This window comes from Dipodomys ordii, unplaced genomic scaffold, assembly GCF_000151885.1.
Source record: "Dipodomys ordii isolate 6190 unplaced genomic scaffold, Dord_2.0 Scaffold1, whole genome shotgun sequence".
Lineage (NCBI taxonomy): Eukaryota > Metazoa > Chordata > Mammalia > Rodentia > Heteromyidae > Dipodomys > Dipodomys ordii.
The window spans coordinates 23,999,585-24,014,741 of record NW_012267217.1 but is presented as its reverse complement, the minus strand read 5'-3'; the positions used below and the strand labels follow the sequence as shown (position 1 = coordinate 24,014,741).

At 38.5% G+C, this 15,157-nt stretch overlaps 1 protein-coding gene across 1 annotated transcript in view; it reads right to left on the bottom strand.

The window, feature by feature from the left end:
* The window catches only part of Gtf2f2 (general transcription factor IIF, polypeptide 2, 30kDa), a 138,616-nt gene that overhangs the window by 16,875 nt on the left and 106,584 nt on the right, over nt 1-15,157 (bottom strand). Inside the window, exons 6-7 of the mRNA XM_013011950.1 lie at nt 9,680-9,779; nt 4,514-4,657 (exon numbers count right to left, since the gene is read on the bottom strand). Coding sequence (XP_012867404.1) covers nt 4,514-4,657; nt 9,680-9,779 — 244 coding nt within the window. The remainder of the gene's footprint in view (nt 1-4,513; nt 4,658-9,679; nt 9,780-15,157) is intronic.

The window sequence follows — 15,157 nt, the reverse complement described above, 5'->3', positions numbered from 1 at the left end:
CCACTTCCAGTTTTCTAGTGGTTTACTGGAGATTAGAGTCTCATGGACTTTCCTGCCCAGGCTGGCTTTGAACCGTGATCCTCAGATCTCAGCCTCCTCAGTAGCTAGGATTACAGGTGTGAGCCACTGGCGCCCAGCTAGTGCTAGCCTTGAGTTGAAGAGCTGAGGACAGTGCCCAGGTCCAGAGTTCAAGCTCCACAACAGATGAAAACAAAACAAAAAACCCACCCCCCGGGGGCCCCAACATTTATTAAGTAGTAAATTTGGAAATAAGCATCAAACATTACAGAGTCTATTTTTTGCTTTTGGATTAGGAACTGAATGAGCAAAGAGAAAAATATTCTATTTTCTACAAGACTGGTTATGATTAATGATGATGATTCTTAGTAATACAAAAGGCAGAAAACAGCCAGCTTGGGAGAAAAACTCCTTTTTCTTCCTATTAAAAAGGCATTCCTAGGCTGGGAATGTAAGAGTGCTTGCCTAGCATGCATGAAGCCTTGGGTTTGATTCCTCAGTACCACATAAACAGAAAAAGCTGGTGATGCTGTGGCTCCAGTGGTAGAGTGCTAGCCTTGAGCAAAGGAAGCTCAGGGACAGTGCTCAGGCCCTGAGTTCAAGTCCCAGGATTGGCAAAAAAAAAAAAAAAAGGCATTCCTGCCAGGCTCTGGTGGTTTCATGCCTCTAATCCTAGTTACTTAAGAGGTTGAGAGCTGAGGGTTATGGTTCAAAGCCAGCCTGGGAAGGAAAGTCTCTGAGACTCTTATCTCCAATTAACCACCAGAAAATCTGAAGTGATGCTATGGCTCAAAGTGGCAGAGCACTAGCCTAGAGCAAAAAAGTTCAGGAACAGCACCCAGGCACTGAGTTCAAGTCCCACAACCACCACCACCACCACCTCTACCAACAACAAAAAGGCCTTTCTATTGTGAGAAAAGTATTTTCCTTGCTTGTTCATAGACCCACATGGATGTCTGAGTAAAGGTCAGGTAATATAATACAAAATATTCCTGTACTGAAATCAGGACAGTCAGATGCAAGCCTGGGCCTGAAAAGTAGGGAACTGAACTAGATTGCCTTTAAGATACCTTTTATATTCAAGATCCCGAGTAAGGGATCTATCCATTAATTTGTAGTCTATATCATGAAGAAGAAATAAAAATACTAGGGTCTAGTTGATCCACTTGGGGAACATTGGCCTCACTGAAATGGGAAGTGAGGTAAGGGTTTGGTGCCAAGAAATCAGTTTTCTGGAGTGCGACAGCACTACCAGGTCCAGTCCCTTGAGTCAGAAATGGTCACACAGGGCTGGGAAGGTGGCTCAGTGGTAGAGCGCTTGCCTTGCATGCCTGAGGCCCTGGGTTCGATCCCTCAGCACCACATAAGCAAAAAGAAAAAAGCCAGAAGTGGCACTGTGGTTCAAGTGGTGGAGTGCTAGCCTTGAGCTGAAGACCTGAGGGACAGCGCCCAGTCCCAGAGTTCAGGCCCCACGACTGGACCCCCCCCCCAAAAAAAAAGAAAAAAAAGAAAAGAAATGGTCATACAAGCTTTACCAGGCCAACTAAAATCTGTGGGGCTTTTGTTGGAATAATACAGACAGATACATATTTTTTTCTTTTAGGAGGGCATTTTGGCTACCACATGGCATATACTTAAAGACACAAGAAACATGAAGAGAGGTAGGTGGACAGACGGGGACAGTTCTAATTAAGTAATATTAGTAGCTAGATCTAGACATCTTTAAAGCTAGATTCATTTCTGAGCTTTCTAGATACACAAGATAACTTTTATGTCTATGCTAATTTTTCCCTTATCTGAAATTGAAAGATTTATCACAGATCTGTAATAGTTCATGTATGTACGTACGTATGTATCATCCATCCATCCATCCATCCATCCATCCATCCATCCATCCATCCACCCACCCACCCACCCATCCATCCATCTTTTTAGAAACAGTGTATTTGTATAGCCCGGCTTGGTCTAGAACTTGTTGTTCTTGAATTTGAGTCCCTGCCTTTGCCTCCTGAATGCTGGAATTACAGATGTGCACCACCGCACCCAGCAAAAAATGTTTTTTGATAGGACAAATGCTCAGTATTTAAAATTCTCTAGCTATTTTGTCCTTAAGAGGAAAAAAAAAATCCACATGTTCTTTACCTTGATTCCAAATTTTACTTACATTACTTTTACTTAAGTCCACACTAAGTCCATACTAAAGATTAGGTCAATTGCACCTGGATGCTGATACAACAGAGTAATGGCTGTTTGTTTAAAGTCTACCTTGCCAACATGCCATTGTTTTGTTGGGAGATATTTAAAATCCTAGAACTTAAGGTATGGGCACCAAGCTGCACCTAGGTTTTGCTGTTGACTTGAGCAAGCCAATTTGTTCAACTACAAACTGGAGATCTCTTATTTGGAAGGGATCATAATAACTGAGGATACGTTTCCCTGATTTATGACATGAAGTTGGGAGACTAGATCACAACAAAATAGAGTCAGTTATAATTTAATCTGACGTTTTATGACCATTTTAATAGGAATGTACAGTTAAATGAAATAGGAAAGGGGGCTCTGCAGTGTGCTTTTGATAGCTGATGTTTCACAGGGTTTAATTAAAATTTCTAATGGCTTGCATTTTTTTTTTAAGTAAAAGCTGTACGTGCTTCTAATTTACAGATATAACAAAACAAAGAAAAAGTAGACATAACATATTTAAGGTTAAAGATCAGCAAGGGATGGAGAAAAATAATGGATTCCTCTATTTTAAATTCGAGGAAGGAAAAAGCCTAAAGTTAAACTATAGAAAACATCCATTGGGCTGGGAAGGTGGCTCAGTGGTAGAGTGCTTGCCTCGCATGCGTGAGGCCCTGGATTTGATTCCTCAGCACCACATAAGCAGAAAAAGCCAGAAGTGGTGCTGTGGCTCAAGTGGAAGAATGCTAGTCTTGAGCTGGAGAGCTGAGGGACAATGCCTAGGTCCAGAGTTCAAGCCCCACGTCTAACAAAAACAAAAAGAAAAAACCCATCCATTTATATGGATGTCATATTTTTGATGTTACATTAGTTACTAAGCTTGGCCTTCTCCAACTGGCTTCGTTACTCTTAGTGAGAAATTTATACTGTCTCTTATTGTCTATGCAAGTCACATACTAGAAATGAAAGAAAAGGACTGTCACTAAGGGTAGTTAATCTAATAAAAAAGTGTTCTGGTAGAAATGCAACCTTTTAGAAAAAAATAGAAAAAGATCTGGAAAAATACTTCAGATTCACTCAAAATATGTCAAAATGACATTATAAAGGTCAGAAAGCAGATGGGATTAGCAGTGCTATTAACAAACATCACTTGATGGTTAGAAACTTCTTATCAAAAATGGACTGAGCTGGGTGCTTGTGGCTCACACCTGTAATCCTAGGTACTCAGGAGGCTGAGATCTGAGGACTGTGGTTGGAAGCTGTATCTCTAGTTAACCACCAGAAAACCAGAAGTGGCACTGTGGTTCATAGTGGTAGAGTGCTAGCTTTGAGCGAAAAAAATTCAGGGACAGTGTCTAGACCCTGAGTTCAAGCTCCATGACCAACAAAATAAATTAATTAAAAAATGTATTGAGAGCCATTCAAAAGGACAGTTCAGCCACTATCACATAAGCACCATTAGCTACATACCCTGAAGAATCAAAACAGAGACTTCTCTTTTTTGGAGACAAGGGTATGTATGTAGTGTAGGCTGGCCACAAATTCATGATCTTCATGCCTCAGTGTCCTAAGTGCTAGGATTGCAAGGATGTACTACCACACTTATCCCAAAGAGAAACATTCTAGTAATTCCTTCCCTTGGAGACAAAATGAATAAACCACATATCCTATGTTATGCCAAAGAAATCAGGATGTCTCTCTACAAGTGCTAATTTTTTCTGCATCTCATTCTGTGTATGTTTACTCCATAAAATGTCTTGTCTGCTTTCAGAGTTTCTGGAATGGCCTTTCCAAGATAGATCTAAATATAAAAATAACAAAGATAAACTTCATTTAAACCAGGAAATACAGCTAAGCTAATAAATTATTCTTTTTCAAATTTTAAGATCTAGCTGCAATGCTGTTTCTAAGGCTTTGATGCAGAAGGGAATGAAATCATGAAGCTGGGTTGTGAATATTGCAGCATGAGTACTGCCTTCTCTATTGAAAAGAAATACTTGGGAGCTTTTGGGACTTAATTTCTTAACACAAAGTGAAAGGTTAAGAAAGTGAAATATTTAACAAAGACGTCAGACTTAATGTCAAGGATAAATCAAAAGGAGGGTAATTTCTTTTCTTCATATGGAATTGTTATAAAGTAATGAAGCTGATGTTACACAGAAGGGCTGCTTGGAGACATTCTCTTGAGTGTTGACATAAACTCTTGTCATAACTGAATGTGAGCTTAATCAAACACACACACACACTTCTCAGTGATGACACGTTAACAAAGCAATATGGTTCATTTAAAGGATCAGTATAAATATATACATACCACAGGCTGTTTTGTGATGTCCACCAAATCCTTAAGATTATAATACTGATGTTTCTCGAAGGCTGAGAACAGCATGTCGAGAACATGCTGTTTGTCAGCCCGAGCTCGCTTTCCGTCTTCTTTTTTTTTCCTTTCATATTCAATCTATATGCAAAAAACAAAAGAAAAAAAAACCCTCAGTTGAACATGCTTACTCTGAAAACAGGCCCCTGTTTGAAGCTTAAAGGCAGCAGGGATAAGAACCTGTTGTTGTTCCCAGGATTCCCCATATATTCAAGGTCCTAAGACAGTAAAAATGCCAACCTGCAAGTCATTTTCAGTATTTCTGAAGCTATATGTGGCATATGCATTTCCCAAGTCAGCTTTCTTTCTGGTTAGCTTTGGTTGAGAAAGTAGGAACTCATAGTCCCTTTGTTTTCATTAACCAAAATCTAGTGAAATAATTTTTAATGTAGTAGATACAGCTTTGTTAAGTACGGGAGCTATAATCCTTAATTTGCTTAAAAATAACAAGACAAATAGTATTCATTTATTGTCATTAGGTTTAAAAAAAAAGGTTGAAGCCAGGCATTGGTGGCTCATGCCTGTAATCCTAGCTACTGAGGAGGCTGAGATCTGAGGACTGCAGTTCAAAGCCAGCCCAGGAGGGCAGGAAAGTCCGTGAGACTCTTATTTCCAATAAACTGCTAGAAAACCTGGAGTGGTGCTATGGCTCAAGTGGTAGAGCCCTAGCCTTGAGCTGAAGAGTTGAGGGACAGTGCCCAGGACCAGAGTTGAAGTCCCAGTATTGGGACTGACCAAAAAAAAAAAGGTTAGTTAAATCTTTTTCTTCTTTTGGGGAGGCAGTACTGTCTGGGATTTGAACTCAAGGCATTGTGTGATGCTTCTGACTCCTGATTAAATCTTTTATGATAATGTCTAAGGCTCTAGTCAAAATTCCCCTATGTAGTATAAGGTAAGTAGTACCAATGTATATATAATTATAAAAACAGACTTAAAAATGATTTCATGGTCAGGAAGTTCTTATTTTTCCATGTCTTTTAAATTATTATAAAGGTGATGTACAGAGGGGTTACAGTTGTGTAAGTCAGGTAATGAGTACAGTTCTTTTTTGGACAAGGTCACCCCTTCCTTCACTTTCCCCATTATTTTGTGAATTTTAATTACAGATCCTCTATCTGCTCTCAATGAACATGTGTAGCCAACTTCATAGAAACAGAAGTCAACTCAGAAAGTAATTTAAGTTTAGTTTCCAGTCACAAATTTTTACAATTAAAAAAAAAACCTTTCAATTATAATTCTATCACTTTGACTTTTACAATAGAAAACAAATTAATCAGGATAAAAAAGCAATCAAAAGCTGAAATTTCATTGTGGATGTGGTATAGAGATGAAACCGTAATCACTGACTAAAATTATAAATGCCACCCACTACTAATTAAAATATTATAATTCAGATGTCTGTAAATTTCTAGACTGTTGTTTGCAGAAATCCTCTGATTGCTTTGTCAAGGCAGTCTTTGCAAAGGCTTTTATTCTAACTTCTGAAGTGATCATGACAGCCTTGACTATCATGGTTTTGCATTTTAAATCCTTGTGAAAGATTACTTCCCTCCCTCTACCAGTTTCTATTTTTGCCTCGCATGTCATCATCTCTTGGGAGGAAATTAATACTTCAGAATTGGTCAGTTCTTGGAGTGCAAATGCAAAAGGACAAGTCTATACCATAATAGGCAAATATTGTGTATGTGTATAACAATTTTTTTTTAAAACTTTTACCAGGGGCTGGGAAAGTGGCTCAGTGGGAGAGTGCTTGCCTTGCATGCATGAGGCGGCCCTGGGTTTGATTCCTCAGTACCACACAAGCAGAGAAAACTGGAAGTGGTGCTGTGGTTCAAGTGGTAGAGCACTAGCCTTGAGCTGAAGAGCTCAGGGACAGTGCCCAGGCCCAGAGTTTAGACCCCCCACAACTGACCAAAAAAAAAAAAAAAAGGAAAAAAAAACACCCACAAAACACCAAAAAAACCTTTACCAACCCTATTTCTGAAGCCTCAGACAGTTCATTGCACCCAGAAGGAAAACTGAGTATACATTAAAACTAGTTTTCCAGCTGTGTTCATGCCTGCAATCCTAGCACATCTCAGGAGGCTGAGGTCTGAGAATCCTGGTTCAAAGCCAGCCAGGGCAAGAAAATTGGTAAGACTCTTATCTCCAACTAACCAACAAAAGACTGGAAGTGGAGCTGTGGTTCAGTGTAGAGCACTAATCTTGAACTAAAGAGAGTACATAGGCGCCATTCTGGCACAAAACAAAACAACAAAACCCCCAAAATTAAAACAAGCAAAAGCCCCCCAAAATCTCCTAATTCCTAGAGGTTTAACTCAAGATTCTATGTAACACTTCAATCAGTTTTGATTAAGCTTTTCTAGTTTTTTCCTAATGGGCGTACATTAGTTGTAGAAGGAGGATTTCACTGTGACATTTCCACACATGTACAATAAAGCACCCCAATCAGTCTCAGCCCTCTATCACCTTCTTTCACCTCAATCCCTATTTCTTAAAACAATTTCCATAGCTCTCATTGTTCTATTTTCATACATGCAAATAAGCTACTTCTACCATAGCTTTTCTAGTTCTTTGTCACATTCTGACCAATAGCTAGAGAAAAAAAAATCATTTTTTCAAACTTAGAGGCAGGGAGTAGGAATGATATTAAAGACAGAAGGTATTAATTCCTCTTCTCAGCCACCATTACAGAAGTCCATCCTTCCTTCAATGGATGGTATACAAAACTATAATAACTTTCTATCTCTTGGGATCGGTGGCTATACAATAGAAATACCCAGGAGGCACAATAACCCTTAAGATTACATTAGATAACACATTAGATTACACATTAGATAAACTGAATCAATCTTTGGAAGTATTTTTTTTCTAAAAAGCTTCTAAGGTGATTACAGTATACAGCTCATGTTGCAAAGACTATCGACAACAGGAGACACGATTCCTTATAAGAAAGACAATTAGAGATCATAACATACCAGAATACTGTGACATTTACACAAGCCCAATCACCAGACTACACACAGAAGCACCTTAATTGGATTGAGAAACCAAAGAAGAGATCTTTTAGCTAATTTCTTTTTTTTTTCTTGTCTTTTCTTCCTTCCTTCCTTTATTTTTTATTTTTGCAGTACTGAGGTTTGAACTCAGGGATTTTCACTCACTAGGCAGGTGTTCTTGAGCCTCACGTCCAGCTCTGCCTTATGTTGGTTATTTTGGAGATGGAGTCTAGCAAACTAGCGTGTCTCTAATTGTAATCCTCAGGATCTCAGCCTCCTGAGTAGCTAGGATTATAGGCATAAGCCATCAGTGCCTGGCCATTACAATTTTGTTTTGTTTTGGTTAACTCCTTTCTCAGGGAAAAAAAAAACCCTGCTAAATATATCTATATATCTTTGTAAATTTAAAAACACACACATGTATTAATATTTGTATCTTATAAAAATGAAATAAAAATAAAAAGTTATCTAAAGTTTTTTTTTTTTGGGGGGGGTCCGGTCATGGGGCCTGAACTCTGGGCCCGGGCACTGTCCCTCAGCTTTTCAGCTCAAGGCTGGTGCTCTACCACTTGAGCCACAGCACCACTTCCGGCTTTTATCTTTTTGCTTATGTGGTGCTGAGGAATCGAACCCAGGGCCTCATGCATGCAAGGCAAGCGCTCTCCCACTGAGCCACCTTTCCAGACCTAAAGGTAAGTTTTAATGAATAAAAATCACCTAATTGCTTGCTGTCAAATAGTGGTCTGTCTTCACATTTTGGATGCTTATTTTTCAAAAGTATTACAAACTCTGAAAGGTTTGAACCAGCAACAGCGAATATAACTTAAGACACAATGCCCACAAAAGGGCATGGTGTATTGTTACTTGCAGCAAGCTCTTGGCTCGAGGTGGAGGTACCAATGGTGGTAACAGTCATAGCAAGGCTCCATAGGCTACATTTTTTTTTTTTTTTCAGTCCGGTCGTGGGGCCTGAACTCTGGGCCTGGGCGCTGTCCCTCAGCTCTTCAGCTCAAGGCTAGCGCTCTACCACTTGAGCCACAGCGCCACTTCCGGTTTTCTGGTGGTTTATTGGAGATAGGAGTCTCACGGTCTCTCCTTCCCCGGGCTGGCTTTGAACCGCGATCCTCAGATCTCAGCCTCCTGAGTAGCTAGGATTACAGGCGTGAGCCACCAGCGCCCGGCAAGCTGTGCTACTTCTTAAGTGCCAGTTTTAATTTAGCACCTAAGTGAGACTGGTCTCACAATTTTCTGCAGCAGTATAGCAAGTGATCTTTGCAGTGTAATGAAAGAAGATTATAGTATAGAGATGTGGACTGACTACTTCAAAGAAAATATACATTATACTCCAACAGCAGCTCTTAAAGAGTACAAGCAGTGAAATGGAGGAGATGGTAGTTCCTTGAAGACTGGTTTTATAGATTTGGTTCAGCAGGGGTCTATCTCTCAGGCACTAAGTAAGCACTTGCAATTGAGAGAGGAAGCTGGGATGGCCAGCCATGAACATGCTTCCTCAGTTTTCTTCCCTCCCACCCAAGGGAGAACTCTACTATTCTCTATAACCATTCAGATAACTCATGCTCACAGAGACAATTACAATGCAAGCATTTCAAAAAGAAGAAAATCAAGATAAATCACTCTAAATCTCACCAGCCTACCATCTTACTGTCCAAATCTAAGGCTCTAAAATATGTAACAAAGCCCTAATCTGGGGCATTTGCTACTTATCCTTTTCTATCTCAAACAACAGAAACATTCTGCTGCCTATACATTGTCAGGCACTTATCTCAGGTTATATCTCATAGTGATTTTGATGCAAAAAGTCAAAATTCCCTCCAGAAGGTTCTATCTTTTTATTTCCTATGGGAACTGAGAATTGAAGTGTTTTATTTCTTTGTAACAACTTATCAGGAGTAGCTTGGACAGGGGGTCTCTCTGTGTCTAGCTTTTGATATGGAGCTAGCATCTTTTCTAGGCTTGGTTGATTGTCACCTTACACCTAAGGGCAAGGTGTGTTACTGAGGTTCTTACAAAGCCTAAGAGTCCATAACACAGAAAAACATAAAGGACAGAACACTGAATAAAGAGAGACATGCAGAATACTTACATTGTATTGATGATTAGCAACAGGCTTGTAGTTTGTTGTTACAACTTTGTCTAGTTGTTGTGATAGCCTTACGGGTTTGGAAGATTCTTCTATTTGCAATCTGAAAAACAGAATTCTTATTAATCCACTTGTTTAGTAGATTAAAACCTATAGAATTATTCCTACAATTCTTCTTACTCAATAATTTCTAACTAAAACAGGTAATGTAAAAATTAGTCCTGTAGGCTAAACACACAAACTATCTCACTGTACTCTTTGTAAGTTATTTAAAAACTATTTTAAAGCTAGGTATCGGTGGCTTATGCTGGTAATCCTAGCTACTCAGGAGGCTGAGATCTGAGGTTTGAGTTTTGAAGCCAGAATAGGCAGGAAACTCATGAGACTCTATCTCCAATAAACTACTCAAAAAAGTTGGAAGTGGCAATGTGGCTCAAGTTGTAGAGTGCTTGCCTTGAGCAAAAGGCTGGCCCAGGCCCAGAGTTCAAGTCCTAGGACTGGCAAACCAAAAAAAAAATAAAAAACAAGCAAACAAACACCCAAACCCAGAGTTCAAGTCCTAGGACTGGCAAAAAATAAAAAAATTAAAAACAAGCAAAAAACATGCAAACCAAACAGCCCCCCCCCGTTTGTACAAAGGGGTTTGAAATCACTATTTCCATCAATTTATATGTATAACGCATCTTGATTATTGTCACCCTTTCTATTTCATTATATTCTATAAACTGCTTCTAATTCTATCATGTATAGGGGTAAACTTTTAACTATTAGAACCAAGAAGCTGTTTAAATTTCTAGAAGAAACCCTACTGATAAAATAAATTATTTTAAATTATGTAGTCTAAAAATTAATCAAATGATTAATTCAAAGCTTTTAATCACCCAGCAAAAAATAAGATATATAAAAAGAATGCATCAACATTTAAGGTCTAGTGACGAATAGCTACCGTATTAGATGGGCAGATACAGAATGTTCTACTACCACAGAAACTATCCTGAAAAGCAATGGTTTAGAAACATTTCAGGATTCCATGTAAATTAAAGTAACTCAAAATACTGTCTTTGGAGAGAGTCATAAAACATACACTCTGTATAGCATGTTAGAAAACATCGTTCTTTATCTTTAAGTAGCAGTCTTAAGATTTGAAATTTTGTCCTAAATTTGGCATGACTAACTCAGAGCCTCACACTTGCTGGACAGGCAAAGCTCTACCACTTGAGCTATGCCTCCAGTCCCAAAGTGCAGCTTTCTAAGGTGTTAAGGGAACAAAAGGAATCATTGCACTTTTAGACTTCTCATCAGCAGGATATGAGAATGCAAAATGTAATGTATTTAAGAAAATTGCCTGCCAATCCAGATAACTTATAATTGCAAAAATATTTTTGGAAAAAAATCTCTTAAGCTTATCATTCACAGTTCCTCACTGAGAGAAGTATTCAAGGACTTATTCAATAAAAAGGAAAATCAACCCCAAAGAACTAATGAGGTGCAATGGGCACAGCAAGGAGATATAGCCATATGAGAAAATTACCTACTACATAAAAAACAAAAAAGGCAGTGTTTATTTAAAACGCAGAATATGAAAGATAGGAAAGAAAAGATCAGAATGAGTGCATTTTAAGAGATTTCGGAATGGTTTTCTAAACTTTCTGTAATAAGTATCTATTACTTTGATAATCAAAAAAGAAAGTATCCTTTTTAAAAAGAAATAGCATCTTTTTTGGTCATGGGGCTTGAACTCTGGGTCTGAATGCTGTTCCTGAGCTCTTCAGCTCAAAGCCTAGCATTCTACCACTTGAGCCACAGCGCCACTCCTGGTTTTCTGGTGATTTATTGGAGAGATGAGTCTCAGGGACTTTCTTGTTCCGGCTGGCTTTGAACTGTGGTCTTTGGATCTCAACCTCCTGAGTAGCTAGGATCACCAGGTGTGAGCAGCCATCATTTCTTAGATGGTTTTATGAACTAACATTCTAAGTAACTAACAGAAGTTTTGAGGTTTGGGTAGGCAGTACTGAGATGGTGGATGGCATGTTTATAGGAAGCCATGATTAACCCAACATGTGCCTTTGAGGATAAGCTGGAGGAGGACTGCTCAGGCATCTAATAATCAGGCATGAAGATAAGGTAGAGGAGGACCCTTTAAACAGAGATATCATATATATATATATATATATATATATATATATATACACACACACACCACATTTAAAAAAGAATTATTGTAAAGATGCTGTACAGAGGGGTTATAGTTATATGAGTAAGGCAACGAGTACATTACTTGTTGATCCTTATTACCCCTTTCCTTGTTGTTCCACTATCCCCGCCTCCCCCAACAAAGCTGTAAAGTTCGTTTCCAATATACTATCTTGTGGGGCTGGGAAGGTGGCTCAGTGGTAGAGCTCTTGCCTTGCATGTATGAGGCCCTGGGTTCCATTTCTCAGCACCACATAAGAAAAAAGAAAAAAAAAGCCAGAAGTGGTGCTGTGGCTCAAGTGGTAGAGCGCTAGCCTTGAGCTGAAGAGCTGAGGGACAGCGTCCAGGCCTAGAATTCAGGCCCCACAACCGGACTCCCCCCCCCCCAAATACTGTCTTGTGGGTATCATTGTTGCAATGGGTCATCCTGTGTCCTTGTTTCAGAATTTTGTTATTCCCCTTTCCCTCTCCAGATTAGACAAGATGCAGGGTACCAAAATCAAGTACAGAGACAACAGGGGATATGTCATAGGAGGAAGAACATACAAAGGAAAAAAAATCACATAGTACATTTAAAACAATAACAACCAACACAGACCTCTTGTGTCCATATCTTGGGATTTATTTCACTTAGTATCATCTTATATGGACATAGGTACATACTTTTGAACTTTTCAGGCAAATCAAAACAACATTGAGATTCCACCTCACCCCAGTTAGAATGGCTCTAATCAAGACATCTAATAACAACAGATGCTGGAGGGGATGTGGCCAAAAGGGAACCCTACTGCATTGTTGGTGGAGGTATAAATTTGTTCGACCACTTTGGAAAGCAGAATGGAGGTTCCTCAAAAGACTTGGCATAGGCTGGGCGCTGGTGGCTCATGCCTATAATCCTAGCTACTCAGGAGGCTGAGATCTGAGGATCGCGGTTCAAAGCCAGCCCGGGCAAGAAAGTCCGAGAAACTCTTATCTCCAATAAACCACCAGAAAACCGGAAGTGGTGCTGTAGCTCAAGTGGTAGAGTGCTAGCCTTGAGCTGAAGAGCTAAGGAACAGCGCTCAGGCCCAGAGTTCAAGCCCCACGACGGACAAAAAAAAAAAAAGAAAGAAAAAAAAAAGAAAAAAAGACTACACATAGACCTCCCCTATGACACAGCAATCCTACTTTTGGGCATTTACCCAAATGAAAACAAACAAGGCCATACTGAAGCTACCAGCACAACTAAGTTTATCATAGCATTATTCACCATAGCTAAAATATGGAACCAACCCAGATGCCCCTCAGTAGATGAATGGATCAAGAAAATGTGGTATATATATAATGGAATTCTATGCTTCCATCAGAGAGAATGACACCACCCCATTTGTTAGGAAATAGAGACTTGGAAAAAATCATATTAAGTGCAGTAAGCCAGTCCAAAAGAAATTTAGGTCCCATGGTTTCCCTTATTTGCAATAATTAGTATAGATATAGGATAATCTTATCAGATTACCTAAATGGAGATATCTTAAAGCTACTAAGAGATAAATCTTTAAAAGAGAAGAATGATTGAAGACAGCTTGTTAGAACTGGGTATTGGTAACTCCAGCCTATATCTGAACACAACTCTTTGTGTTCTAATTTAGCCCTATGCTCTAAGGCAATAGGTGTGCAAGGTCTGGCCTTCCTGAGCTGTGATCTGCCCTGCTGCCACCATATTATTTTCCCTGTTTCAATTTTCAATCCAATCACTCCATGATCTGATTTTATGAACCATTCAAGGAAGGAGGCATGTGCCAACTCCTTCCTTCCATATTAAGGAACTGTTCCCATTCCTCCCATCTGAAAACTTCTCAGGGTTTCAGTTCATTTAGGTAAGAGCTTCTTTACAAAGGGTAGTTTATTTTGGTTACACACTTACACTTGAATTTATTTGTAGTCAATATATCCTGGTTCAGATTCACCAGGCAGACTTTTAAATCAGTTCAGATTCCCGAGGAAGACTTTTAATTCACATCTGACAACTTTAAAAGCCAATTGTACTATCTAGAATCAGACCACACTTATCCTCAAAGGAAAATACTGTTCTTTTTTTTTTAAATATGGAGTTCATATTAAAATTTAACCTTCCTATTATATATTTAAAAAGCCAACTTCAAAGGTTTTGTTTTAATTAAAAGAGGATATCCTATGATTCAAAATTCAAAAGGTTAATCTATGGATTGAAAATACAGCATATTTTTAAAGAACAAAAATATCGAAATACTTTAATTAACCTTGAATAGTTTAAAATAACTTAGCAGGGCTCTTATATTTAACACTAAATAATTCATTTAGCATTATCTCATAAAGTGTTAGAACAATTTGCAACTCTATTTAATCAATGAACAATGTATAAGTTAAACACTGCTGACTTGAAAATGCTTTCAAAGTAAAAAAAAAGTATACCTAGATTTGTCAAAATAATAAAATTTGGAGATACTGTTTTTACAAAAAGGAATAGCAAACTAAATGAGGAGATTTAAGACTGAACTGGGAGAACACCTCACTATAATGACTATTTTAAAATTTTTTTTGTTTTTTAACTTAAGAACTGTTACTTTCAAGAAATGGTAATAGATAAACAATATTCTATGATTAGTTTTTTATAAATAATTAATTTAAAATATACACCCACATTTTTAGAAGATAAGGACAGACCAAATCTTCTTACATTTCTCATGGTTCTAAAGTGATTGAGAGGGGCTGGAGGTGAAGCTAAGTTGGTAGAGGGTCAGCCAATGAACAAAGGGTTAGGTATGTAGTCTGAGTCCTGGTCTCACATCAACATCAACAACAATAGAAAAAGACAAAAAAAAACCAGGACAAAACAGAAATTAAAAAAATATAAAATGACTGAGAATAAAATTCATAAAATAATTACTGTGGTAGTCAAATTATATTTATTTATCAAAGTATAAGATTCTTAAGTAGTTAAGCGTGAATCTTACATATTCTAATGGAATAAACTCCATTTCTTTAAAAAATCCGTAACTTAAAATTTTAGGTGAGGGCTGGAAAGGTGGCTCAGTGGTAGAGCGCTTGCCTTTCATGCCTGAGGCCCTGGGTTCCATTCCTCAGCCGCATATAAGCAAAAAGAAAAAAAGCCGGAAGTGGCACTGTGACTCAAGTGGTAGAGCGCTAGCCTTGAGTTGAAGAGCTGAGGGACAGCGCCCAGGCCCAGAGTTCAAGTCCTAGGACTGGCAAACCAAAAAAAAAATAAAAAACAAGCAAACAAACACCCAAACCCAGAGTTCAAGTCCTAGG